General features: G+C 50.2%; 1 protein-coding gene and 1 long non-coding RNA gene across 6 annotated transcripts in view; one reads left to right on the top strand and one right to left on the bottom strand.

The window, feature by feature from the left end:
- Positions 1-27: 27 nt before the first annotated feature.
- On the top strand, positions 28-23470 carry LOC306670767. 2 transcript variants are annotated; one of them, XR_013766495.1, is made up of 4 exons: positions 28-447; positions 13023-13706; positions 15449-15525; positions 23152-23470. It is a non-coding gene; the product is annotated as an uncharacterized lncRNA (long non-coding RNA). The 2 variants fall into 2 exon arrangements; XR_013766496.1 differs by lacking the exon at positions 28-447 and having other exon boundaries at positions 11708-13706.
- A 3093-nt stretch (positions 23471-26563) lies between these two features.
- Positions 26564-27996, bottom strand: part of CLDN14 (claudin 14) — a 97260-nt gene continuing 95827 nt past the window's right edge. For all 4 annotated transcript variants that reach the window (XM_079155201.1, XM_079155202.1, XM_079155199.1 and 1 more), the window contains one exon: positions 26564-27611. In XM_079155201.1, the coding sequence (XP_079011327.1) occupies positions 26826-27530 (705 nt within the window). In that variant the 5' untranslated portion in view covers positions 27531-27611 and the 3' untranslated portion in view covers positions 26564-26825. The remainder of the gene's footprint in view (positions 27612-27996) is intronic.

Genomic DNA, 27996 nt, shown 5'->3' with positions numbered 1-27996 from the left:
TCACCACTGGTGGGAAGCCAGTCCATTTCCACTCGGCCCTCAGCACACAGTTCCTCCCTGTAGGGAGGCAAATCCTGCTCTGCCCGTGTGCTCAGAGCCACACCGCAGGCTGTGTCCTCCCAGTATTTAAGATAATGCCACTTTCCATTTGTGACTTTCTTTTCCAGGCTAAACACCCCTCAGGAAGAGGGGGACCTGCAAACACACACGCTGCCAAACCACTGCACTTCCCCGGTCGGAGAAACCACTTCAGTGGCAGAGGAAACAACGGCTCCATGGAGCAGCCCGGCCTCAGCAACAAGACAGGGTCTGTCTGGTCTCAGCTCCGGCCCGTGAGTCACTGGCTATTTTTTCTTCTCAGGCCAGAGCTGTGGATTAATCAGAGGCTCCTGTTTCCTGGCTGATGAGCAGATGGGAGAAACACAACCTTGCCGTCCAGAGGCCTGTGTAAGACACAGGGGCTGTTGGGCATGTGCCCTAGCTCCACTGGATGGGGCCAGACACTGCCTCTGGCCCTCGCGTGTCCCAGGCATGGCAGAGCCTTGGCCTTCGCCCTCCGCCTGGCTCCTCTTGCTCCTGCTCACAGGAGGAGCTGTGCAGCTGGAATTCTGTGTTTCAGTGTAACGTGGGGCATTCTGTTGCGCTCAGCTGGTTGAAGGATTGGAAGTGGAGTGGGGTCGTGATGCCCCCACCAGCCTTTGGGTGGGAAGGCAGTTTCTGGGGGCATGGTCTCAATCGATTTCAGGGCTCAGGTCTGTGAGGCTGGATGAGTCAGGGCTTAGTGCTGTGGAATGGTTCAGTGGAAGTTCTTGGGTGACCTGTGCAGAATCCAGAATGTTCCATGGAGGGCTTCAGCCACAGCTGGTGGGATAACAAGAGGAGACTGAGCTTGCTAATTCCCTGCCTGACTTTGCAAGGGAAGCACCCTGGCTGCCATTGGCAGAAAGGGAGTAGTCCCAGGGCCCTGAGCACTGGCCTGCAGTTCCTTCCTGTCGCTGAACAAGTGATGCCTGAGACGTCCCACCCTCTCTGTGGCTTAGCTTCCCCAGGAGAGGTCAGGGAACAGTAGCCTTTCTTTCCTTGGGTTCCATGAGGGTGAAGTTACTCTGCTGTCTTCGTCTGCTTGCTCTACTGGCACAGAATACCACAGCCTGGGTGATCGTTGATTTGTTAGTTTATTTCTTACTGTTCTGGAGGCTGGGAAGTCCAAGGCCGAGGGTCCTCCCTGGTGGGGGTCTGCCTGCTGCACCAGGACATGGCGGAGGGCATCGCATGGTGAGAAACGGCGCAAGAGAAAGGTGAGAGTAGAAGGAGCTCCTCAGAGTTCAGTGCCGACCCCCTCCTGACCCACCGGGAACCAGCACCTCTTCAAGGTCCCCCTCCTAAGACCATCACGACGGAAATGCCATTTCACCTGGGTTTGGGAGGGGACGCAGCCCACCTTTCTGCGCAGTCAGTGCTCATCGGTGCTGTTATGCTTTTAAAATCGAAAACCTCTGATGGGAAAGCTGCGAATCCTCTTGGTGTCTCTTTGAGCTGGCTGTTGGCCTGTGGCGGGTGGAAGGCCTGGGGACGTCCTTGGGGTGCCCCTGCCCAAGCGGCACCAGCCACGGTCTCCAGGGATGCCTCGGAGCCTGCCCTTCCCAGCCCTCGCTGAGGCCGGCCATCCCCAAGGGCGTGTCCAGCGCAAGGCTCTCCCCTCCCAGGGCGCACCACCAGCACCAGCCCCAGCCTGTGCACTGGGCTAGGCAGGGACTGGGCCTTGTTCTTCTTTATTGTGGTGACACGATATGACATTCAGTCTGGCCGTCGTAAGCCATTTTAAGTATATAAACAATGGCATTCATGATTCGATGCGGGTACGGCCACCGTCCATCTCCATGAAGCAGCCGCTGCGCTCAGCGCTGGCACCCTCTCTTGGTCCCCTGAGTTTGCCTGTCCTAGGTGCTTCCGCGAGTGGACTCGTACACGCCGGTGCTTCCTCCGCCTCGCCTCCCTCGGCGTGGCTTTAGATGGTGGCTTGTATCGGTACCATTTTTCTGGCCACGTAACTGCCCTTGGGGGCTCCAGCACACCCTGTGTGCCCGTTCGGTGTTGGCGGGCACTGGCGGTGTCCTCTTGGGGCTGTGTGAACAGTGTTGTGCACGTGCTGTGTGGGTTGTTTTCAGTCCTTCAGGGCGTCTGCCTTGCTGTGACAGTGGTTTAGGGGTTGAATTATGTGCCCCCAAAATGGCACAGCAAGGCCCGAGTCAGTAGTTCAGGCTGTAAGGTTATTTAGAAATAGGGTCTTTATCAAAGGGCTCGAGTGAAAACAAGGCATGAGGGGGATCGAGTGCAGTGTGACCAGTGTCTTTGTAGAAAAATGAAACCTGGACAGAGACATGCAGGGGAACGATGGGGTGTGCACAGGGAGAAGATGGCCCTCCACGACCAGGCAACACTTGTGTTCCCAGAAGCCGGGAGAGAGGCCCACAATGACCCTTCCCTCGTAGATGGACCCAGCCTGCCGACAGCACGATTTGGGACTTCCAGCCTCCGGAGCTGTGAGACAAGGAGCCACCAGGTCGTGGTGCTTAGCGGGGCAGAGCTGAGAGGTCCATCCGCGCAGCGAGTCTGTGTTCAGCCAAGCTCGACTCAGGCTGCACCGCCTCCCATTCCCACCAGCAGCCTCTGGGGACCAGCCTCCTCCGAGGCCGCAACACTTCTGATCTTCCTTTCTAAACCGTGTGGTATTCCTAGTAGCTCCTAAGTGGCACCTCACCGGGAGCTCGGCTGAGTTTCCTGGTGGCCGCGCAGGGGCACCTCACCGGGACCTGGGCTGAGTTTCCTGGTGGCCGCGCAGGGGCACCTCACCGGGACCTCGGCTGAGTTTCCTGGTGGCCGCGCAGGGCACCTCACCGGGACCCCGGCTGCGTTTCCTAAGGAGTGTCCCTCTGTCCCCGTGTTTACTGACCGTCTACATCTTTACTTTTTGAATCCCCAGTGCACATTGTAGAGTGTCACTGAATACATTTGCATTCATGAGTGGACGGGAATCCTGCTCTGAACGTCCCACCCAACGTTGCTGGACACACCAGTACCTTGGGGGCGGTCACGGAGACCCCGTGCAGTGGCTTCTCAGTGAGCTGGAGTCCCCGGCTGGCTCCCACATCCCTTCCACCCCTCTTCTTACCGTTCGCTTCCTGCTCATGCTCAGAGTGGCCCCACCTATCATCCAGACCACGGTGTCTTTGAGAGATTCTGGGACAACGGGCATCGCCTGGGACTGCCCCGGGCACGCCGGGGTGGAGGCCACCATTCCCTCAGCCACGCTGGCTCTTGTTGCCCCGGGACACCAGCTGTCCCCCGTGGGTCTTCTGCTCGCTCCGCCCTCCACACCTTGCTCCGCCGTGTTCCTGGCCTCGGGTCTCAGCTCAGCGTCACGCTGGCCACCCCTTCACAGCGCGATCGCGACTCAGCTTGTAAATCCACTTCCTCGCGCCTCGCTCTAGACTGCTCGGTGTTTTTTATTTCTCGGCGCCCGGAACAATCTAGACCACGCGTAAGTGGCTGTTGAGTGGATGAGTCAGTCACCACGGGCGGAAGGCACCTCGCCAGCTGGGAAATGCGGAAGCCTGGCGAGGGGAGCGCCTGTGAGGAGTGGGCCCGGCTGGGGCAGTGCCACCCGAGGAGCGCGTCCCAGACTGCCCTTTAAGAGCACGTGCTGGCAGAAAAAGCGTTGGACAATATACAACACCCCTTCATGCTCAAAACACTAGAAAAAATAGGGGTAGTAGGAACATACCTGAACATTGTAAAGGCCATTTATGCTAAGCCCGCGGCCAACACCATTCTTTTTTTTTTTTTTTAATTTTTTATTGTAAACAAATGGGATACATGTTGCTTCTGTTTGTACATGGAGTAACAGCATACCATTTGCATAATCATACATTCACATAGGGTAATGAGGTTTGATTCATTCTGTAATTTTTTCCTCCCCCCCCACCCCTCCCACCCTTCTTTTCCCTCTATACAGTCCCTCCTTCCTCCATTCTTGCCCCCCTTCAACTCCCCATTATGTGTCATCATCCGCTTATCAGTGAGATCATTTGCCCTTTGGATTTTTGAGATTGGCTTATCTCACTTAGCATGATATTCTCCAATTTCATCCATTTGCCTGCAAATGCCATAATTTTATTATTCTTTATAGCTGAGTAATATTCCATTGTATATATATACCACAGTTTCTTTATCCATTCATCAATTGAAGGACATCTAGGTTGGTTCTACAGTCTGGCTATTGAGAATTGAGCAGCTATGAACATTGAGCCACCATCATTCTTTTGTGTGTGTGTGTGTGTGTGTGTGGTGCTGGGGATTTGAACCCAGGGCCTTGTACTTGCAAGGCAAGCACTCTACCAACTGAGCTATCTCCCCAGCCAACATCATTCTTAATGGAGAAAAACTGAAACCATTCCCTTTAAAAATGGGAACAAGACAGGGATATCCTCTTTCACCACTTCTATTCAACATTGTCCTCGAAACTCTAGTCAGAGCAATTAGGCAGACCAAAGAAATTAAAGGAATACAAATAGGAAAACAGGACCTTAAGCTGTCACTATTTGCTGATGACATGATTCTATATTTAGAGGATCCAAAAACCTCCTCCAGAAAACTTCTAGACCTCATCAATGAGTTCAGCAAAATAGCAGGCTATAAAATCAACATGCATAAATCTAAAGCATTTTTATATGCAAGCAACGAAACAACTGAAAGGGAAATGAGGAAAACAACTCCATTTTCAATAGCCTCAAAAAAAAGAAAATACTTGGGAATCAATCTAACCAAAGAGGTAAAAGATCTCTACAATGAAAACTACAAAACACTGAAGAAAGAAATTGAGGAAGACCTTAGAAGATGGAAAGATCTCCCATGTTCTTGGATAGGCAGAATTAATATTGTCAAAATGGCCATACTACCAAAAGTGCTATACAGATTCAATGCAATTCCAATTAAAATCCCAATGATGTATCTTACAGAAATAGAGCAAGCTATCATGAAATTCATCTGGGAAGAATAAGAAACCCAGAATAGCTAAAGTAATCCTTAGCAGGAAGAATGAAACAGGGGGTATCGCAATACCAGAACTTCAACTATACTACAAAGCAATAGTAACAAAAACGGCATGGTATTGGTACCAAAATAGACAGGTAGATCAACGGTACAGAATAGAGGACACGGACACAAACCCAAATAAATACAATTTTCTCATACTAGACAAAGGTGCCAAAAATATGCAATGGAGAAAAGATAGCCTCTTCAACAAATGGTGCTGGGAAAACTGGAAATCCCATATGCAACAGAATGAAACTAAACCCCTATGTCACCCTGCACAAAAAACTCACAATGGATCAAGGACCTTGAAATCAGACTAGAGACCCTGCATCTTATAGAAGAAAAAGTAGGTCCAAATCTTCAACTTGTTGGCTTACGATCAGACTTCCTTAACAGGACTCCCATAGCACAAGAAATAAAAGCAAGAATCAGCAACTGGGATAGATTCAAACTAAACAGCTTTCTCTCAGCAAAGGAAACTATCAGCAATGTGAAGAGAGAACCTACAGAGTGGGAGAATATCTTTGCCACTCATGCTTTAGATAGAGTATTAATTTCCAAAATATATAAAGAACTCAAAAAACTCTACACCAAGAATACAAATAACCCAATCAACAAATGGGCTAAGGATATGAACAGACGCTTCACAGAAGAAGATCTACAAGCCATCAACAAACATATGAAAAAATGTTCACCATCTTTAGTAATAAGAGAAATGCAAATCAAAACCACCCTAAGATTCCATCTCACCCCAATTAGAATGGCGATTATCAAGAACACAAGCAACAATAGGTGTTGGTGAGGATGTGGGGAGATAGGTACACTCATACATTGCTGGTGGGACTGCAAATTAGTGCAGCCACTCTGGAAAGCAGTGTGGAGATTCCTTAGAAAACTTGGGATGGACTCACCATTTGACCCAGCTATCCCACTCCTCGGTCTATACCCAAAGGACTTAAAATCAGCACACTACAGAGATACAGCCACATCAATGTTCATAGCTGCTCAATTCACTATAGCCAGATTGTGGAACCAACCCAGATGCCCTTCAGTTGATGAATGGATAAAGAAACTGTGGTATATATATACAATGGAATATTACTCAGCCATAAAGTGTCTCGTCCAGCGAGTACAATGAAGACTTGGCTCTCAGATGGAGTTTTAAGGTCTTTATTTTTATGGGAGAGCTCTGAGCCCAGTGCCTGGTTCTTCTCTCACCGTTGTCGTCGTCGTCGTCGTCTTCTTCTTCTCCTTCTCCTTCTCCTTCTTCTTCTTCTTCTAGCCGCGCAGCTCTCTCTCTTCGCTGCAGAAAATATGCAGCTTTACAGGATGTAACAGCCAATCACCTAATGGGTCAGGCGTTTGGCTCGTGGACACTTAATGGGGACATGTACTGATCACGAGAGGGACGCGGAAGAGATCAGTCAGCCAATAGAAAGCACTTCCTTAAAGTTGTTTTTCTTTGCGGTTGGGATTCTCGGCGCCATCTTAGGGCGAGGCCAGCCACCACTGCGGGCCCTACAGGGCAGTGGCTTCCAACATAAAGAATGATAAAATTATGGCATTTGCAGGCAAATGGATGAAATTGGAGAATATCATGCTAAGTGAGATAAGCCAATCTCAAAAAGCCAAAGGGCGAATGATCTCGCTGATAAGCGGATGATGACACATAATGGGGGGTGGGAGGGGGGCAAGAATGGAGGAAGGAGGGACTGTATAGAGGGGTGGGAGGGGTGGGAGGGGTGGGGGGAAGGAAAAAATAACAATGAATCAAACCTCATTACCCTATGTAAATGTATGATCATGCAAATGGTATGCTGCTACTCCATGTGCAAACAGAAACAACATGTATCCCATTTGTTTACAATAAATATAAACTAAAAAAAAAAAAAAAGGAGGATGTGCTGGAATTGTAAACCCTGGCTGTCCTTCCAAGGCGGTTACGAAGCTGTGTCGCGCTGCTTCTCCACAGCCTCGTACTCATCCCCCACCTGGTCACCTCGGGCCACGACCCTGTGGCGAGCTGTGAGTGAGAGAGGAACCGAGTTTGGTTCCAACAAGTGATTTTATTCACGCAGTGCACACTCGACTTAACCTTCTTAATGACAGCAAGTCACACATACATTGAAGATTCACTCCCTTGTCCACCTAGAGTCCAGTCCCCATGGACTTACTCAATGCAACGTCTCTTAGCCAAGAAATCAGTCAGCAAGACTGAGGGGACTCTTCTCAGCCACAGCCTCTCTCAGCTCCTTGGGTGTCTTCGGATGTCCTCGGGTATCCCATAAGCCAGAGGCTGGGTGGTGTTGTCACCAAGGGAGAGGTGGTCAGTCGTCTGGCCTTGGTGACAACAGTCGATCAGCAATCAGTGATGGAGTGGACAGCAGCTGGGGCTGTCAAGAGACAGAGCGACGCGGAGTCCTCTGGTCACGGTGCTGCTGACAGTTTGCTCCGGAAGTCCAGGGGTTTAAGTGGTGTTTCTCAGCCCCATCACGCTCTGGTCTTCATTGATAAAGACCAGAACACCACTAGACTAGGAGCCCGCACTCAAATCATAGGTAAAGGTTCATATCGGCATTGTTCAGGAGTGTCATCCTGCCACACAGCAAGTTTGTCACCAGGTGTCTTTATTTTAGTTTTACAAGTCCAGACAAATACCAAATACAGCTTATTATTAGTGCATAATACACGACTGTGGCAATTCCTGTTATTTCTTTGTCTCATTACAGTCCCCCACTGCCTGCCGGGCACCTGTCACCCACCCTCTGCCATTGCAGGAACACGCACTCGAGGACTTTTGGCCCTGCCATCCACCCACCCACCAGGGGACCCCGTCCACCACCTTCCGTGCCGCCCTGGCTGTGCCCTGCTGCTAGGGCGTGGCCGGGGCCCGTGGAACTGAACAGTGGCATCCGCTGTTTGCTCGGGACAGCTCCCATTCGAGGTGCCCTAAAACAAAGGTCACGTGTGTTCAGACGTGATGCTGACTGAGTCCACCAGATCCCGCTGATGCGGGGACGCAGGACAGCCCAGACACTGGGCAGGCTGGCTGTTCAGAGATGAGCTGTGGGTCTGGCCCAGAGGTCTGTGCCGAGGGCCAGCCGGTGACTGAAAGCTCCTTGGAGCTGCCTCCCGGGTGCTTCTCGCGCCATCGGGTGGAATGGGAAGCTTTGGAGCAGGAGAGCCGGCCAGGCCCACCCAGCTGCTCTGGCTAGTGCCTCGCTTACAGAGGAGGAACCTGAGTCCCCGCCTCCCAGGGCCACCTGAGCAGGGCTGCTGTGACCAGCTTCCAGTCCGAGACTCGGGGACCAGTGCAGGGGACGCATGCGCTGCCTCGGGGACCTTCCTGTTCCTGGTACCGCTCTTCAGACCAGAGCGCGCCATGCCTACTTGCCGTGCCTCGATTGTGGGATGAGGCCGGGCTGCGTCTTTAGACTGCAACGCAGGGATGCCCCCTTCTTGGGAGAGAGTCCGCCGTGCTGCCAGCCCTCCACATTGCCCACACAGCCCACGGAGCTCACGGCTCGAGTGCCGTCTGGGGTTTCAGCTTCCACTGGCTCATCTCGTCCCCGGAGAACCCTTCTGGATCCCACCATCAAATGGGGGCCCGAGCCCTAGTCCAGGGAGAAGAGGTTTCCAAGCGGAAGCCAGGTGGTGTAGGGGCCAGAAACCGAAGTGGCCCTGGTCCCACAGCCTCCCCTTCCAGGCCTCCTGTGGACTTGGGCCTGCGGAGAGGGGCTGTAAGTGCTGTTGCCCTTCTTGCCTGACAGACTCCTCCCTCCCAGTTCAAAAGCTCACTCAGGAGATTACTTTATTGACTCCCTGGCAAGAGCATTTCCTGCGCCCACCCCTGCCCTGTCTCCCATATCCTGCTGCGAGTTTGGCCTTTCACCACGTTATTTATTTAGTCCATTTAGAAAAACTGTTCCTTGGAGATAAAAAGAGGGGCAAAGAAAGGAAATAACAGTGGAAATGCAGAAAACCAAAGGCAGAGCTGAAAGTCAATAAAAGGCCCATTTCAAAGGGTGCTCCCTGTTTTCCTTGCAGTGGGCTGAGAAGCCCTCCCGGCTGCTTTTGCAAGTGGGCCCTGTTTGCAACCGGTTGCAGTTTCTGGCTGCCGCTCTCCCCACTTGCAGCCGAGGCTCCTTTCTTCATCTGCTCTTGGCTCCTCGCTCTCTAGCCTGGGGGCAGAGGTGGAATCAATTGTTGGATGATTAGACTGATGAATTTTCTTTTTTCCTTTTAAAGTCTCTCTTCAGGGAGACGTTAAGGGAGCAAGAGGTTCCCAGTAGCTTGCTGAAGTCAGGGAACTTTTAGAAGTCTGCAGGTAAATTTTAATCTAGGAGGAGCTGGAAACTGGAACTGAAACTCAGTAATGTGAGGACAGCGAATATGGGTCTCCTGGACAAGTGATAAATGATCCAGTAAACGCCAAATTGTGGTTCAAAAAAAGGCGCCCTGCTTCATATATATATATATATATATGAAGGTGAATTCCAGAGAGTGGAAGGATTTAAGCATGAAAATAGGACTAAGGGTGTTCCGCAGTGGTAGAGCACTTGACCAGCATGTGTGAAGCCCAGGATTTGACCCCCAGCTCCATAAAAAAAAAAAAAAAAACAACCAAACTAATGAACTACTTTATGTGTGTTGCCTCATAGTCACAAGGTGACTGCCACACTTCCAGCATCACAGATATGTTCCAGGCATTTTTGTATCAAAGTGCATTCTACTGTCATGTATAACTAATTAGAACAAATTAAAAATTAAAAAACAAGCTGCCAAAATAAATTTCTAGAAGCCTTAGCAAGTTCCATTTATGTTTCATTGGCCAAAATGAAACTTTTAAGAGAGGCTGAGAAATACAAATGCCTTTATCTGCCTCAAAACATGTCTACCCAAAAAAAACAAAATTAGAGTCACGGAAGAAAGAGTGAGAAAGGACAACAGGTATGTCATTGATAGCACCTGCTACACTTTGCTCTGGAATGCCCCTAGAAGCCATGTGACAGAGGCTTAGTCCCCAGGGTGGTGCGATGGCAAGGTGACCACTTGAGGTTTAAGGGCCTACCGAAAGGTTTTATTTTTATTATTTTTAAATTTTATTTTTTAAAGAGTGATTTTTTCGCCTTCATTCTATCTATTTTTGTGTGGTGCTGAGAATGGAACCCAGTGCCTCACACGAGCTAGGCAAGAGGTTTTAGATCACTGAGGGTGTGCCCTCAAAGATCGTGGGACCCCAGCTCCTTTTCCTTCCTGTCCCTCGGTCTTTTTTAGAGATGAGCTGCTCTACTCCACCATGTGCACCCGGCTCTGACAGGCTGCTTCACTGCAGGCCCAAAAGCAATGGGGCCACCACGCTATGGACTGAAATGTTTGAAACTGAGCCCGAACAAACCTCTTTAAAGATTACCTCAGGTGTTTTGTTACAGTAATGGAAAGGTAACTGACTCAGTCCTCTAAGAAGTGTGGACACCTGGGTTCCAGGCCTGAGGGCCTGGTGGGGAGGCACCGTCTGCTGAGTCGGGGGAAATGTAGGGGTGAGGGATCAGGACTTCCCTTTCAGCCCTGTTCAGTGGAGTTGCCTAAGAGTCTGAGTAGAGAAATCAAGAAGGGATGGAATTTGCAGGACCAGAGCTCCAGGACACAGAACTGAGAGGCAGCAGCACATGAATGAAAATCTAAAACCACGACTGAGTGCAACCACCAGGCAGGGAAGAGAAAAGTCCAGAACAGAGATCAGGGTCTGAAGGGAAGATCGGAGACTGCACTGGAGTGTAGAGAGTCCCCAAGCCCCCGGAAGCTTTCTGCGTTGAAGTAGCTCAGCGTGTGGCATGCCTAGCAAGGAAGAAAAGCAACCATGTCGGCCAAGTCGGGGCCACTGGTGAGTCTGATAAGGAGTCTCGGAAGGCTGTCTGGTGGATGTCACACGCTGTCTGACCACAGCCTAAATGACCCAGGCACCACGGAGGCCTTTTTCTTTTTTTATCTGTGAAGACAACGTTGCAGTAAATATCTGTGCACACAGTTTCGCTAACATGCCGAGGTATTTTGGACAAGGCCAACGAGCCCTTGCATCAGAAGAAGGTGCACGGATGTTAAATTGCAGTCCTGTTGTCAAACACCTAGACTATGGCAGGGACTTACCGTGCCACCAGTGCAGGTGAGGTCAGTTAAGCAGAAAGTTAAGTCTTTGGTAATCTGGGAGCTGAAAAATAGTGTTGCTTTCCTTTGAATTTCTTGAATTCCTCCCGTTCCAAATGGCTATTTGAGTTCACCTCGTTTCCTGTTTTCAGTTCTTTCTTCTAGTTGATTTATCAGCGCACTGTATACGTGTGCCACAATTGTTTTCCTAGTATTTGGTTCATTTTTTGATTTGTTCTTTCCCCCCACCCAACTTTAGCTAAATTTATTTAGTACATAGCTAAATTTCTTGGGTTTTTTTTTTTTTTTTTTTTTTTTTTTTTGCTTTCTGTTTAGAAAGGTCTACATCAGCCCCCAATTATAAAAATATTCACTCCTTTTCTTCTCGGTTTTACAGTTTCTTGGTAAGATCGAATCACTGATGTGTTCCAGCATCACAGATATGTTCCAGGCATTTCTGTGTCAGAAGCGAGGCTGAAACCCAAGTGCTATTTTCCAAATGGTCAGCCAGCTGTTTCAACATCACTTCTTGAGCGATTTCTTCCCCCAGTTAATTCAAAACGCCCCCTCCATTATTTGCTACCTTTCCATATCCCGGGAGTCTGCTTTACACTGACCCTTTCTGAGAACCACCTGTGAATTGCCCAACGCTGCAGCCGTGCCGCTGTTCAAATCGCTGCTTCTCTCTCGGTTGCTTAGGGCGCCAGGCGGGCCGGCTACCTGGGCTCGGGTGCAGGGATGTGCTGCTCGTGAGTGAGAGGCCTGGGGAGTGGGCCTTGCTGGTTCCCCGGGACGGCTTCTTTTTCCACCCTTGGACCTTGCTCTCACCTGGGCCAAAGTTGCCAGGCTGGTCTCTCCCCAGATTTGTCTCCTGCTTCTCTGACAAGCCCAGTCGCCTCTCACTGGCCCTGAAGGGGCTGCAGGCACGGCCTGATCAATGTGGCGGCGGGGACACTGCAGCCGGGATACGTGGGCTGGGGGAGGGGAGGATGCGGTTCCACAGAGGAGGTGTGGGAGTCACCAGAAGAGAAGGGCTGAGCCCACGCTGTCTCCTGCACGGGAGCCCCGAGCCACGTGCCGCTGGGTTTCTCTTCATTTCCTGAAATCCCCTGGGTTAGTTCTTATGTTTGGATTTCAGAATAATATTTTCAAGCTCCCCCACCCCAAAAAACACAGGTTAAAGTTTTATTAGGTTGCACTGGATTCTAGGTCCCTCTGGGGGACAGGAGCACGGTCAGTACCCTGAGGCGTTCCAGGCAAGCCTGGTGCTTACGTTCCCTCAGGCCCCATTGGTGTCCCTTGGGGGTACCTTGAGGTGCTGGGGAGGAACCCGGGCCTGGTGGACCCCAGGGAAGCGCTCCAGTACTGAGTGCACCCCAGGGCCCCTCCCTGGGCCTTGACAAAATTAATAGGCTTTATTTATTAGAGTAGTTTCAGGTTTCCAGAAAATTCGAGCAGAGAGAACAGAGCCCTGGGAACTCCTGGCCAGCCCTTCCTGCCCCGCTTCCCCGCCACTGACCTTGTGCTGTGGGACGCTGGTTACAGTCGAGTCCCTGCCACGCAGGATCCACCTGTCCCTAGCTTACATTAGGGTTCACTCTGGGTTGGGCATCCTTTGGGCTTTAGGACACGTGGGATGGCAGGTGGCCACCATTGCAGGGTCGCCCGGGAGAGTCAGAATCGTTTCACGGCCCTAAAAATCCCAATTCCATTCGTTCGTCCTTCCTTCTGCTGATCCGCAGGCCCCTGGTCTGTGGCTCTCTCTGTGCCTTTGCCTTTTCCAGAGTGTCACATGGTTGGAGTCGGACGGGTGTGGCCTTCTCTGTGATGCCGAGGCTGGGGCTCCAGACTGCACTTCTCTTTGGGAAGCTGGCTGTGCAGCAGGCGCCACCCGTCCCGCTGTGGTGACCGTCACACTCCCTGCGCCTGCGGGTGCCTCAGGGGGCACCTTCCTCCCAGACGTGGGCCCCAGGCCTCCCCACCTCCTCCTCTGCTTCCCAGCCCTTCGGGTGACAGCCGCTTCCTGCAGTGACTTTCTCATGCTGCCCAGTGTCCCTCTGTGAATCTCCCTTGGCTGCCCTAACCAGGGTCCACAGATAGAGCGGCTGGACACAGCACCAAGTTACTCCCTCACCGTGTGGAGGTTGGAAATCCACCTCCGCGGGGCTGAAATCACGGTGGGGCAGCGCTGCCCGCCCTCTGACTGCAGGGCATCCGCTTCCTTGTCTCTCAGCTGCGGTCCTTGGCTTGCGGCCCCTGCTCCACCCTCGTGGCCAGCCACACCAGCTGGGGCCTTCTCGGCTGCCCTCTCCAGTTCCGCTGCTCCTGACTCCTTCCTGCACCGGGGACCCTTGTGGTGACGTGGTGGACCTGGGTGACCCGGCAGATCTCCTTGCCACGATGCCTGACGATCACCTGATGGCTTCCTTCCCTCCGTCTGCAACTGCAGTTCCCTGACTGACCCTCAGGTGAGTTGCGGGCGCTGGGCACTAGTGTGGGGATCCTTGAGGCCTTTCTTTTGCCTGACACAGTCCCCTTTCCTCCCTCTACCCCGTTTAATGAATTCCTCGTATTAACTAATCTCTCCATAATGACTACAGTTTACCTAACTGGATCCCATCTGATCCTGATCCTGTGGTTATTGTTTGTTACATGACAGAATTTTTTTTCTGAATTGGGGATTTAATCCAGGGTTACTTTACCACTGAGTTACACCTCCAACCCTTTTTATTTTTTTATTTTGGGTCAAGGTCTTGGTAAGTTGCTTAAGGCCTCACTAAATTGCTGAGGCTGGCCTTGAACTCCCAATCCTTCTGCCTCAGCCTCCTGAGTCGCTGGGATGACAGGTGTGCGCCACCACACCCCAAAACATGAAAGCTTTTTAAGCACCTGTCTGTCTGTCTACCTACCTATTAGGTTTCCTGTCTTATTTGTCTGTCTGCCTATCTATCTATTCTTCTTTTTTTTTTTTTTTTTTTTTTTTTTTTTTTGCGGTACTGGGGATTTGAACCCAGGGCCTTGTGCTTGAGAGGCAAGCACTCAACCAACTGAGCTATACCCCCAGCCCTTCAACCATTTTTATTGTACTAGATTTTTCCAGTCATGCAGTCATAGCTTCAGAAAATAAATACAATTTTCCCTCCTAATTCCAACCACTTATTTCCCTTACTGATTCTCTTGTTCATTTTATAGTCGGACCCTTCTGGGATATTGTTCAGCAACAGAGCAGGGGTGCACTTGATTGGTTCTAATGTGTGTGTACGTGCCCACACATGTACATACAGCATGTTATAATTTTAAAGAAATTTAATTGCATTGTATTTTACTTAAAAGCATCTTTCTATTCTTAAAAACATTTTTATTTTTACTTATTTATTTTTATTTTTTGTAGTAATGGAGATTGAAACCATGCTAGGCAAGCCCTCTGCCACTGAGCCACATCCCCGGCCCTTTTAAATTTATTTTGAGACAGGATCTTGCTAAGTTACTGAGGCTGTCCTCAAATTTTTGATCCTCCTGCCTCAGCCTCCCAAGCTGCCGGGATTACAGGCGTGCACCACTGCATCTGGTAGCACCTGCATTTTAAAAGTTGAAAAACTTGCCATCTGAACATGAGGCGCTTGGGAACAGTTGACTATCACCTTTTCCAGTGTTTACCAAGTCCCTGCTAGGTTTATTTTTATTTATTGTCACTTCCTGGGCAGTTTTAGTAAGATAGACTTTCTTACAAGATCCTTAACTAGCAGAGTTGCCCAAGTATTGCCTTGTGATTGTTTCTGTGCTCTATCCTAGTTTTATGTATTCATGCTCCCCCATTCCCTACCTTTAAAAAAAAGATCAAGCTTGTTTTGGGTCCGTTTTTCAAAAAGAAAGAAATCCTGAGTGCATGATCCATTCTTAAGTTGTTTCCCCCTCTGTCTTCTTTAAGTTCTTTAAGTTCAGTTTTTCCACGTCTCCCCCCAGAATGCTTGATTCATTTTGCATCCCACCAAGTGTTCCAGGATGTGACGATTATTTTGCCCTCGGCTCTGCCCCTCTCCCGTGGGCTTCTGACATGTAATATCCTCATTATTGCAATTTCCTAGAGGGGCTGCAGTCGTCCTTGGATTTCCTCTTTAAAATAAGGAAAAACAAGATTTTTTTTAACATTTCCAATAGGTTGACTATTAATGTTTTTGCTTCGACTTTATTAATTTCAGTTTTATTACAGGTTGAGATTGTGGCTTGTATTTCACTTCCAAGAATTCTCTGAGGTTTTCCTCCCCATCCAACATACTGTAAAACTGTGTAAGTCTTCTACTGCTTTTAAAAAGACAGTGCACTGTATTTTCTTTCTCTTTTCAGGGCACAGAATTAGATATACATATAGAAGCTCAGTCTTGGTTAGCCTGTTATTCAGACCATCTTGCTTGATGATTAGGTCTGAAAGAATTGAGTTAAAATATCTTGCTATTGTTGTGTTTCTGTCATCTTTTTCCGTTCATGAGACATAGTGTTTTACAGTGAATGATAAAGTTGATCATGACAAGTGACTCTTGTATAAAACCTTGAAGCCGGCTTCTTTGGACATGAATCTTACATACTTTGCTTGCTTTGTATTTAGGTACCATCATTTTATCTACAAGTTTGCTTGCAATTTGACTTTCAGCTTTTCTAAGTCACTTGCTCTCAATAAATAAGCGTGTATTCGGGTTTTGTTTTTTTCAATCCAGTGTGAACATTCTCCGCTCTTCTGAAGTTTGTCTGACTGTATTACAGTGGGCCACCTTCATCTGGACGGGGAGGGGCCGGTGCCTTTGTTTTCTTAATGCTTCTGTCTGTGTCTTGGTTTCTCCCTTTTCTTACGTTGTTCTTATATTCTCCCCGGAATCAGGAAAACTGCAGGCCTTGGCGTTGGCCTCGTGATTACTCTGCAGCGCTCAGTGTGCTGAGTGTCTTGTGGGCACAGCCAGCCCTCTCCCTCAATTGTCTTTGCTTCTTCTGGAGTAACGCTTTATATCAGTATTAATTAAAAATAATTAACTCGCCCTCTCTTCCCCAGGAATTATATGGATTACACCTTGTAATTTTAACTTCTGCATTTGAGGGGTCTCACTTATGTGTGACAAGTTCAATGTTCAGGGCTGATTATTCACTGCATGACTTCCTTACTTCTGAGTTATTTTAATCCCAAACATTTTAAAGATGTCTGAAATGAATTAATCTTTAATTTTAAAGATTTAATTTCAGTCTTCAAGTAGATTTTTCACAATTATATTACAGCTGCACATATATAAATGTGGAATTTGATAGTTTATGTAGACACACACACATACACACACACTCACACACACACACTCACACTCACACACTCACCCCTGTGAAACTACCACTACTATAAAGATAACAAACATTTCTACCCAAGAAAGAGCAGTTCTCAATATGGGGCACAGACAGACCAAATAGCTAAGGTACAGCTAGTTTGTAGCCCTAAAAAATATGATGGAGAAAACTGAATAGGAAAAAAGTTAAACTGGATAATAGAAATGGAAGTTCTGGAAATAAAGGAAGGCATGTATGTGTTCATCAAAGCAGTGCTTCATTCTTTAGGACAAAAATAAGAAGTTATAAACTCTGAGTAAAACTATCGCAAAACAAGGTTAAAAGGAATATGGTAGAAATTGATTATCTACTAAGGAAAGATCATTGTGACTTCAGCGTTCTCAGCAATTTTAAATGAAAGAAGAGAAAAAAATGAAAGAAGAAAATGGAACAATGTCGAGGGCCTTGATTGGGGGTTGCCCTCTCACCCGGTTTTCTATACCCAGCCAAGTTATCATTCATGTGATAAGTCAACAGAAAGACATTGTCACATAGCCGGGACTCGGTGACCTATCCATCACTTAGTCTTCTCTAAAGGACACTTGGCTCCAACTAACATCACCCAGAACAGCAAAGACCAAGTTGTTTCCCCTGATTGGCAACATACATGCTCACTTTCGGCACTTCCGTTTAGCAGTGTTATGAAGGTTACAGATATTGCAATAGGCAAGAAAAATAAACACAAGGCACAAACATAAGAAGTGACAAGGTTAAATTATTCCTGTTTGCATTTTATACAGCTCTATATGAGCAGAACGGCACAGTAGTCACCTGGGGATGGGGCAGAAGAGAGGGAGTGGTGGCCAAGGGAGCCAGACTAGAGGTGAAGGAAATGTGGGGTGTCTTGGTGGAGTTCCTTTTTCCTGGTGTGTGAGCTTTCAGTCGCTGTAACAAGCACCTGAGACAATAGACTTATAGACAGAAAAGTTTTATTTTGGCTCATGGACTGGAAGTCCATGAGCTGTTGGCCCACAGTTCTTGGGCCTGTGGGGGCAGCCCGTCATGGCGGAAGCACAGGGCAGGACAAATCCACTCACTTCATGGCTGGGGAGCGAGCAAGAGAAAGTGGGTGGATTTCCACTTGACCTCTGAGGGCTGGCCCCCAGAGACCTGAAGACCCTCTCTAGGCCCCAGCTCTTCAGTTTCCAGCACCCCTCGAAGCATCAAGTTGAGGACTGACTAACACGTGGGCCGCTGAGGGACATTCTAGATCCAGACAGCACCCGCATTCCTGAGCACGATTTGAACCCTCTCCTTAGCATTTATTCTGGAAGTTGAATCCTCCGTTTAGATCATCAGTGGCTGGGGCAGTTGTTTAAGGTTTGGGAGGAGGACAAAGGCCGTGGAGACTCGGACCTTGTGGTCTCTCTGATGTTGTTGACGTGGCTTCTTGTTCTGTCCATGTGGGCCAACTCTTAGAGTTGAGTGGGTTCTTCTGCAGGGGTGTAGGGCGGTCTCTGCGGTGGGAAGCTGAACTGGAGGGATGCCTTGGGAGACTTTTGTTCTCTGTGTTAACACTTACTTGTAGCTGACGGGCACTTGGTGTCCGTGGTTGAGCAGTTGGTATGTCTTCAGGTCTCCTAAGGGGAGGAGGCCTCTCTGAGGAGTGGACTTTGGAGCAGAAATACCAAGTGAAGGAAGGAAGGACCATTTGAGGCTCTAGGAAAAGAGCTGAGAAGGTGGAGGAACTGCAGAGAGGAGCCCAGGGCTGGCAGGAAGTGCGGTGCTGTGTGTGGGCAGCCTTTTCTTGGAGCCTTGCTGGTCTGCAGTGAGAAGGCTGTTCTGAGGGACCCCGCTCATGCCCAAGCTCTTCCCTAAGAGCTGTTTTGGGGTCGGGGAGACTTCAGATATTTCTTCTCTTTCTTCTTTTTTTCTTTCCTTTGGTACTAGAGATTGAAACCAGGGGCACTTAAACACTGAGTCACATCCCAGTCTTTTTACTTTTTTATTTTGAGACTTAGTCTCATTAACTTGCTCAGGGCCTCACTTAGTTGCTGAGACTGGCCTCAAACTCATGATCCTCCTGCCTCAGCCTCCCGAGTCTCTAGGATTATAGGCATGCACCACCATGCCTGGCATCCTCTTTCTACCATGCCACTTGCTGTGTTTGCTCCTGGTTGGTGCGTTCTCATTTGCATCTGGCCAATGGCCTTGGAAGGTTGTAATAAAAGGCTGGGCCCTGTCATCATTTCGGAATAAACGGAGCTTTCTAAACAAACTCAGTTTCCAGTCACTCTTGCCTTCGTCCTTTGGCTTCTGCGTCCACCTGTGTCCCACGCTGTGCCAACCCAGTCACAGTGCTCAGTGTTTCCTCAGTCCCCACCAAACCTTCCCCGTGACCCACAGGCGATGCCAGTTTTGCACTCTTCACAGAAGGGTTTAGAGGGGAGACCGAGCAGGGAGTTGCGTCTTGTCCTCCATCTTAGACGTCTGTGCTCGAGACCCCCTCGTGGGAAGGAAGCGAAAGGGTACACGGTCCATTGTGGCCTTGGCCAGGGTGGAGGGGTCAGAGACGGTGGAACCTGTCGTTTTTGCACTGTCATTGGAACCAGCAGAGTGAGCTTTTGCTGAGACCAGTGAGCAGCAGCAGCCCAGGCAGGAGAGAGGGAGGGAGGGTGGTGCCGACGCCCGTGGCCCTGAGGCTGGGCAGAGGGGTCCCACCTGAGTGTCCACTGCTGACCCAACCTTGAGCTTGAGCAGAGGAGTGTCCACTGGGTCTGGATGGACAGGTGGCTGAGGAACCAGTGGCTCCTGGGGCTTCCAAGCCTCGTCCTTGTCGCACTGGCCCCGACGTCACACTCCCGACCCTGCTGAGCTCCGAGTTAGTCCCACTCGCCCTCCAAACGCAGCATCTGGACCCAGGGCTCCCCTGAGAGTGCCCTTCGGCTCTAGCTGCCAGGTGGCGTGAGATCTGTCGACCTTGGCACCTGACCCGGGCTCCCCGTTGCTGTCCTCTCCCCTCCACCCTCAGGCACTTGAACTTGCCAGGCAGCCAAGGAGAGCGGTGCCTCCTGCCGTCCCTGCTCCCCCAGTTAACAGGCGGACCTATAATTTACTTGTCATTTACCCTGATCCTGCCTGCCCAACAGACGGCCTGGGCGTGACCCCTCTGATGGAGGGGTCAGAAAAGTGTGTCCAAATTAGCCAACAGTGACGCGCTCGGGGGCGGCTGTGCGGGAGTGGAGGAAAGGCGCCCACCGTCTTCATGATCTCCGTTTCCCGCTTTCTGGAGCCTTCCTCTATTTACTTATTTATTTTTGTAACAGGGGTTGAACCCACAGGTGCTGCTTAACCACCGAACCTCATCCCCAACCCTTTTTTTTTTTGCATTTTATTTAGAGACAGGGTCTCACTGAGTTGCTTGCTAAGTTACTGCGGCTGGCTTTGAACTCAAAATCCTCCTGCCTCAGCCTCCTAAACTGCTGGGATTACAGGCGTGCACCACTGCACCCGGCTTAAAACTTTAGAATATTCTACTTAAAATCTTACACTTAAGAACTTTCTAATCTTCTCACAGCATCCTGTTTTCATGGTGGAAACACAAGTGAGCGTTCCTGAATCAGTAAGTGGAGGTCTGACGCCTCTCTCCTCTCTTCCCTGGACTGTTTCCTCTGGTGGCAGTTTTCTTCTTTGTTGTTTTTATGGCCGATGCTTCCCTGAGGGGTGAGGCAGTGTGGAGTGGGGCTGGGCTCTGTGGATGTCGGCAGGCCTCCCCCAGGGGACACGTCCTTTTTGCCAGAGGGAGCAGGCAGCTGGTTTTGTGACAAGGGGCTCCACCAAATGCCTCCTGGCCTTGGGTTCTCAGCCCATTCCCACCCTCCTCTGTGATCCTCCTCTCTTAGAATGTGGCCAGAGTCTGCCTGTTGTCAGCTCTCTCAGCTGCCGACCCTGTTAGTACTCCAGGCTCATACTCCTGCTGTGCCTCCCACCACCCCAACTTCTTAAAAAAGATATGGGTCTCTTGGGCTGGGTTTGTGGCTCAGTGGTAGAGCACTTGCCTAGCATGTGTGAGTCACGGGGTTTGATCCTCAGCATCACATAAAAGTAAAGGAGAAATAAAGGTATTGTGTCCATCTTAAACAAAAACATATGGCTCTCTCTCTCTCTCTCTGGTACTGGAGATTGAACCCCAGGGAGCTCTACTGCTGAGCTACAACCTCAGCCCTTTTTATTTTTTTCTTTTAAGACTGGTTCTGGCTAAGTTGCTGAGCCTGGCCTTGAACTTGTGATCCTCCTGGCTCAGTCTTCCGAGTTGCTGGAACTCCAGGTGTGCCACCACCCCCAGCCCACCACCCTGATTTACAAATGCCGTTTCACCAGGCAGAGTGGTGCACAGTTACAATCCCAGCTGCTTGGGAGCCTGAGGTAGGAGGCTGGCAAGTTCAAGGCCAGCCTGAGCAACATAGCAAGACCCTGTCTCAAAATAAAAATAGAAAGGGCTGGGGAGCAGCTCGGGGCAGAGCTGACCTAGCATGCGGGAGGCCCTGGGTTCAATCCCCAATATTGGGAAAAAAAAAAATCATCTGCTTTCTCTTCAAGAATTAAAAAATAAGCCAGGTACAGTGGCAGACACCTGCAATCCCAGCAACTCTGGAGAATGTGACAGGAGAATCACAAATTTGAGGTCAACCTCAGCAACTTAGTGAGACCCTATCTCAAAATGAAAAGTAAAAAGAACCAGGAAAGTACCTTAGTAGTAAAGCACCTCCAGTTCAATGAGAAAACTTTAAAAACAAAAACTTGGTAACTGTTCTCCATTCCCTTTGTTGTTAGGATAGGTATTTAGACATATAACTTAGTCTACTGTGTTGATGTCAAAGCTCTGAATTTAAAAAGATTGCTTTGGCTGTTGTATGAGAAGGAAGTGAAAGGGTACACTGTCCAGAATTGTTATGATCCCTTTGAAATGATCTTTCAATACAGCCCTTCCATCATTTTAAAATTAGAATTAACATTGTGTATTTTTCTATCCTTTACTTTATTAGGTCTTTATTTTTAAGTGGATTTCTATTACATAAAATAGAGTTGGGTCTTTTTTTTTTTTTGCATTCATCTGACAATCTCTATCTTTTTATTGGTGTATTTAGATCCTTTACATTTAATGTGATTATAGATATGGTTAGGTTTAAATCAAAAGAACATAACATATCTAATTTATGCATTGTGGTGGTTAATTTTGATTGTCAACTGGATTGGATTAGCCTAGAGAACTGATAGAACATTATTTGTAGGTATGTCTGTGAGCCTGAGTGGACTAAGTGGGAAGATCTGCCATCAGTTTGGACAGGTACTACTCAATCAGCTGGGTACCAGGATAGAAAAAAAAAAAAAAAATAGCAGATAGGTGAATTGATGTTTCCCTCTTCTGGACCTGGGATGCATGATTGTTTTCCTGCCCTTGGACATCAGAACTCAGGTTTCCCAGCATCTGGGTCCAGGGCTCATTCTGGGACCTTTGAACTTGGATTGAGCCATGCTACTCTCATATCAGGGTCTCTTGCTTGCAGACAGCCTGTCATGTGAGACAGGGGCAAAGGACAGGTGGTCAGTATAGACAGTGAATGAGGGTGGGAGAGATGAGGGCTGATTGGCTAATTATCAAAGAAAAGGAAATTGGTTGCTAACACCTCCATGGGATGATCCTCCCAACACCAGGCCTTGCTAATGATCACTCCTGGGCTGCTCTTTTCCTGCCCTTAGCCTGGTGGGGAGGGAGAGGAAACCTGGGATCTATAAAAAGGTCTGGGTTCCCTTCTCCCTCTCTCTCTCCCTCAAAACTCGCTTTCTATGCCTGCCTCGGGGTTTCTCGGGTGTTTGATCTTCAACACTGGGGGAACAAGCACCCGATCCTGATTTCCAAGCCTCCGTAAGTGTGTGAGGCGATTTCCCTCGTGCGCCCCCTCGTATATCTTTATATTTATCCTATTGTTTCTTTCTTTCAGAAGAACCCTGAGCAATGTAGCACCTACCAATAGAACTTCTAAGTACATCAAGTAAAACTTACAGAACTGCAAGAGAAAGAGTTCCTCAATTTATAGTCAGAGATTTCTTTCTATAGTTGATAGAAAAATAAAAAAGCAGAATGAATCCCAAAGAACTAAACAACATGAGACCGAGAAAAATGGTGAAGGAGGCAGCCTGGAGAAATCTGGAGGACTTGGGAACCCTAATGCATGGCAGACGCGGGGGCTTTTGACCTGGGAGGGAGCAGACAGGAGGGAGGAGAAGATGGGAAGACACAAGGAGGAGGACTGGGAGATAAGATGGAGGAAGCCCATTCTTTAAATAGGAATTGAAAGGCTTTGCTTTCATTAAAAGAATTTCATGCACTAAAGACCAGCTGTTTTGGAGCACCTAGAATCGTACTCCAGAGCTGCTCCCTGATTTGACCATAACCCTGACTGTGTTCTGGGCTGGTGGGGGAATGCGTCCGTCTCTGCTGAGTTCTGTCGACCCTTCTGGTGAAACGAGGGCAGCTTGCACTTAGGAAGAGGGCTGGGCTCTCAGGCACTGTACACAACGCGTCGCCGTACACCTTTTCCTCCCTTTTAGCTTCGGTCAGGTCTGTGTCCAGCAGTAGAGTGGCCTGTGGTGACAGGAGGTCTCGTTTACGATACTGTATGATCCTGGGAAGTTCTGTGCAAGTGGATTTTCAAGATGAGCTAAGTCATAGGTAGGACCTGTCAGGAGGGGCATGTCTAAAGGGGTTCAGTGGCGGTATTCAGTCGCCCATTGCTGGGTGAGCAACTGCCGTGTGCAGTGTCACGGGAATAAAAAAGTGACCAGGACGGCCAAGTTCACAATCTGTTGGGGAAAATGGACGAGCATAGGGTGAGTTATGAAGAAAATAAAAAGAAACAAGTGTCCTAATTATAAGTACCCACCTGGATAAATGACCATAGAATAAACACAGCTGGGTAACTGCGTCCCAGGTCAAGAGGGACTCTTAGCACACTCACCCTTCCCATCACCAAAGGAATTACACTAGTTTGCAAACCCCACCACCCAAGTACGCTGTGGTCATTCCACCTCCGTGTCAGCCTTTGACATTGTCAGTCTTTTAAAGTCCAGCTGGCCTCGTGGGTGTCTCCTGGCTTTAATCAGATTTGATGGAAAAATAAAGACAGGTGATGTGTAGGTGCATTTGGAGAGCGGGCTGGGAAGCAGATCTTCTGGCATGGGCCTCCCATTCCCCCACCCTGTCCACTGTCCTGGACCCTCACTACCTCCTCCCCCTGATGGGCAGAGTAGCAGGGAGCTCCTTCCCAAGGCGGGCGTCCACTCCCGCAGACACCTGTCAAAGCCACTAGCCCAGAACTCTCCCATGTTTTCCTGGCTGTTAAGCCCTGCCTCCTTGCTACTTATTATTTTGGTTGGGAACCCTATGCAAATGCTTTATTTTGGAAACATGCCGGGGATGACTCAGAACATCCCAGACCTTCCCCAGAGCTGGAGGGAGTGATGCTCCGTGCGGAGCGGGTGGGCTGCCTTGGTGGCCCTGAAGGCTCCCAGTCGGCCGTTTACCAGCAGGAGCCGGCCCCTCAGCAGAAGGGGTGCTTGGGGTGAGGAAGAGGCGGGCCACTGGCCTCCCAGGGGATGGGCCCGCCCTGATTTATGGGGTGACCCCCTCTGGCCTTTCCCAGGCAGGAAATGGGCTGTTTACTAATGCCTCCCCCTGCACACACCTGCGGAAGGCGCTTGGTAGTATTTTAAAATAATTTACTAGAACCAGGTTTCTCTGCTTTCCTTTGGATGGTTGCCCAGTTAATTGACTTTGTGTTTTTTGATTAAGAAAATGGCTTCAAATATACAGGACCTGAGACTATTCCTCTTTGCCTGTTTCTGCGTCTCACTGTCTGTCTGTCTGTCTCACACACAGCTTTGTTTCTTCTTGAGCAAGAAAGGGGTGAGGATGCTAAAGCTTTCTAAAAGTTTTACGGTCTTAATTAAAGCTCTTCAGCTTGCTCATCACCATCTCGCCCCTGGCTTCTGCTTTCTTCCTCCTGGTCCCACAGTGGCTGTGACCACAGAGGGTTGCTGGCCCTAGGTTCATTTGCCTGGAATCGGTGCTTGCTGCAGCCGTGTGTGATAGATCTGCCTCTGCTGGCTCGTGGCCTCACTGGGCTTAAGGGCCCATCTGGGGACTCCCCCAGCTCCCCACCTGCCTCCAGTCTGTGCTACACCCCAACCACACACAGTGGCACCTGACCCGAAGCCGTGGGGCGGGATCCGATTTCAGGATCCAAATCCTGACTCTCTTTTGTTTATTACCTTCAGGTAATTGACTTGTACAATTTTTGAGTATGTCCTGGTTTTCAAAATGTTTCCATTTAGGATGAGAGTAGCTGACATGAAAGTAGGGTCCTTTGGGAGATTTCAGAGGCCTTTGGTTTCAAAAGGCCAAACCCAGGGCTAAGGCTAAAGCCATTAGGGCCACAGCCCCGTCTCACGAGTGGCTTCCCAGGGATAACTGGGAGAAGTTGTCTCTTCCTCCTAAGTTCCACATGGTGGCAGATTCCAATGCCCGTTCATAGATGAAGGGAAGACCTGCAGGAGGCCCTGGGCTGAGGCATCAGGGCTGGGCAGGTGGCAGGTAGCCAGGGTGACCCTGCAAATGGAAGAGGGGTCCCCGATCCCTTCCAAGTCTGGGGCCTTCTGTAGAATGGGGGTCCTGAGACCTAACACAGGAGGAGGGGGCTGCAAAACATGGCTGACTTCAGACCTCTCTGCATCAGAGCCGAATCTGATTTAGAGAAACAAAGAATCAGCATTTCTTAATCCAGGAGGATGGCAGTGTGATTTATACTGTAGCGAAGGTTCCTGGGAAACATCTGAGTCTGACTCATGTTTCCTTTTCATTGTAAAGTTTGGAGCGGTGTGTTGTGCCTCCAAAAGGAGACCATACCTTGTCAGAACAATCTTGTCAAGACCTCCCAGCCCTGAAGATTTCGCAGAAGCAGGTGTCTCCTGGATGGCTGTGGCTACAAGGTGGCAAAAGACAGGCTCCGAGGCCCTGGGCACTTGCCTTGGGAGGGACGGAGGGAGGACGGGAAAGCAGGAAGGAAGCTGGGCATTCTCATACCCTGTCACCTGAGGGAGGGAATCCCTCCCGTTGTTTGGGTCCACATCCTGTTTTAGCTGACAGGCTGTGGGAGAGAGGCCTCACCTGTCTCTTCTGGCATGTCACCCCTTCGGGGTTCAAACCTGGACCCTTGGGTCTGACAACAGCTTTGTTTCCAGTCCAGGCAGGTCCCACAGTGGTCCAAGCTGCCCGTGCTGATGGCGTATGGGTGTGACCATTTATAGTGCTCTGGCCTGGTGACTTAGGTCACGGCCAGAAAGGACCTCAGCCTCTCAGAACAGGCGGGCCCCACTGGATCGTCCCAGAGATCTTTGCGGCGGAAGGAGCAGTCAACCTGCACTGCTGCAGCAGGGACCTGCCACCCCAGAGCAGCGGCCCGTGAGGTCTCTCCGGGCCCTTGGGGCAGCAGAGCTCCTGACCGGCTCTGGCCAGTGCCTCGAGGTCAAGTCACAGGGTTGCTTCACTTCGTTTCTCCCCACTTTTCTCACCAGTGGGGTCCTGTGGCTCGCAGGTAGAAGACAGCTTCGCCCCTACTCTGTGATTCGTGGCAACTCTCCTCTGGGGAAGCCCTTTCCCTCCTGCCCTGCCTTGGAGTTTAAGTGGGGACACAGCGACTGGGTTTGTGGGTGGCGCTCAAGCATTCTGTGGCTGAGTGTGAGTTGTTGCCCTCTGACTTTCCCAGCATTGCACGGTGGTAGCTCATGTGCCCGGCTCAGCAGGGCCTGTGGTCAGTGTGGCCGACAGCCCTTGAAGCCCACGCCCCACGGGCTCCGACTGCGACCCCCAGCACTTTGGTGCACAGAACGACATTCTGAAAACAAAAACTACTTCTGTCCATCTCATAAACAACCTTGTCCCAAGTAAACACCACTGAGCAAACTCCCGGGTCTCTTTTTATTTAGCTCTTATTAAATCACCCACATAAATACATATAATAAATAGAAAAAACAGTGAGGGTTTTTAAAACATCTTTGGTACACAGAGCTTTCTCCTCTTCTCCCTCCTTCCCTGTGTCCTAGGCACATCCTGTAGATACAAAATAACCCGGAAGTAAACTCTCTGCTGGACCCCTGCATCCATCAGCAGTCACTCGGGCCAGCAGCCCTGACGGTGGCCCGGGGAGGGACGGCCCTGCCCGGGGGACTCACACATAATCGTTCAGCCTGTACCCGCTGTGGGTTGCCGAGGTCACCGAGGGGGCCCGGTTGTCTTTGTAGGCGTCTGGTGGCCGGTAGGCGGGTGCGGTGGCAGCCCGGGGCTGGGCCTGGTAGGGCCTGTAGGGGGCCTCCTCTTGGCAGGACAGGCAGAGCAGGGTGCCCCCGATGAGCGACAGGGACGAGGAGATGAAGCCCAGATACAGGGCCTGCCCGAGCTCGAACTTCATGCCGCTGGGCAGCAGTGGGTTGTAGAAGTTCTGAACCACGTCGTTGGTGGTCCAGGCGACAGCCACCATGCAGAGGAGGCCAGCCAGCAGGAAGAGCACGCCCCCCAGCACCGCGAAGGTGGTCTTGGCGGGCGTGCCCTTGGCACAGCGGGTGCACTTCATGCCCACCACGGCACATGCGCAGGCCATGCCGGACAGCAGGCAGGAGATGACCATGAGGGCCCTGGCCGCCTGCAGGTCCCGAGGCAGCGCCAGCAGTGACCGGTAGAGCTGGCACTGGTAGATGCCCGTGCTGTGCCACACGCACTCCATCCAGAGCCCCTTCAGGTAGGACACCGCCGTCAGGATGTTGGTGCCCACGTGCGCCGTCCGCCGCCAGTGTGGCAGCAGGGTGGTGATGAGCGTGCCCACCATGCCCAGGAAGCTGAGCAGGAAGCCCAGGAGCTGCACAGCGGTGCTGGCCATGGCCACTGTGCCCGCCTAGCCCTGCCAGGCAGCGCCCTGGTGCCCTGGGATCACGCTGCGCCTCAGGCCCCTGCAGGAGTCCTAATAAAGCCGAGGGAGGTGGGAGGAGGGAGAGAAAGGAAACAGGTTAAATATTATCTCGATGCATTTATTTCTGTCACAAAGTCTGGGTTTTCCATAGGCAGTTGGTAGCACAATTAACATGTTCTGAAAAATAGTTTGAGAATTCACTGAGTGGAAGAATAAGCTGCATTGCCTGGAAAGCCTGAGCTGGGAGCCATGACAGCAGGTCTGGGCAGCCCCGCAGGGGACCTCAGGGAAGGGCACTGCAGAGCCCCTCTTTCTGATTTCTCTTAGCACCTGTGTGTGGGAAGTTCTACCTATGTCTACCCTCAAGCAGTTCTGCTGCACCTGAGTCTCACTTCCTTCTGTGTGGTCAGTAGTGACGGCTGTTAAATCTTGAATG

The sequence above is a fragment of the Sciurus vulgaris genome (assembly GCF_902686455.1).
Source record: "Sciurus vulgaris genome assembly, chromosome: 10".
NCBI lineage: Eukaryota > Metazoa > Chordata > Mammalia > Rodentia > Sciuridae > Sciurus > Sciurus vulgaris.
Note: the sequence above shows the minus strand (reverse complement) of the source record. Positions and strands in the feature narration are given on the sequence as shown.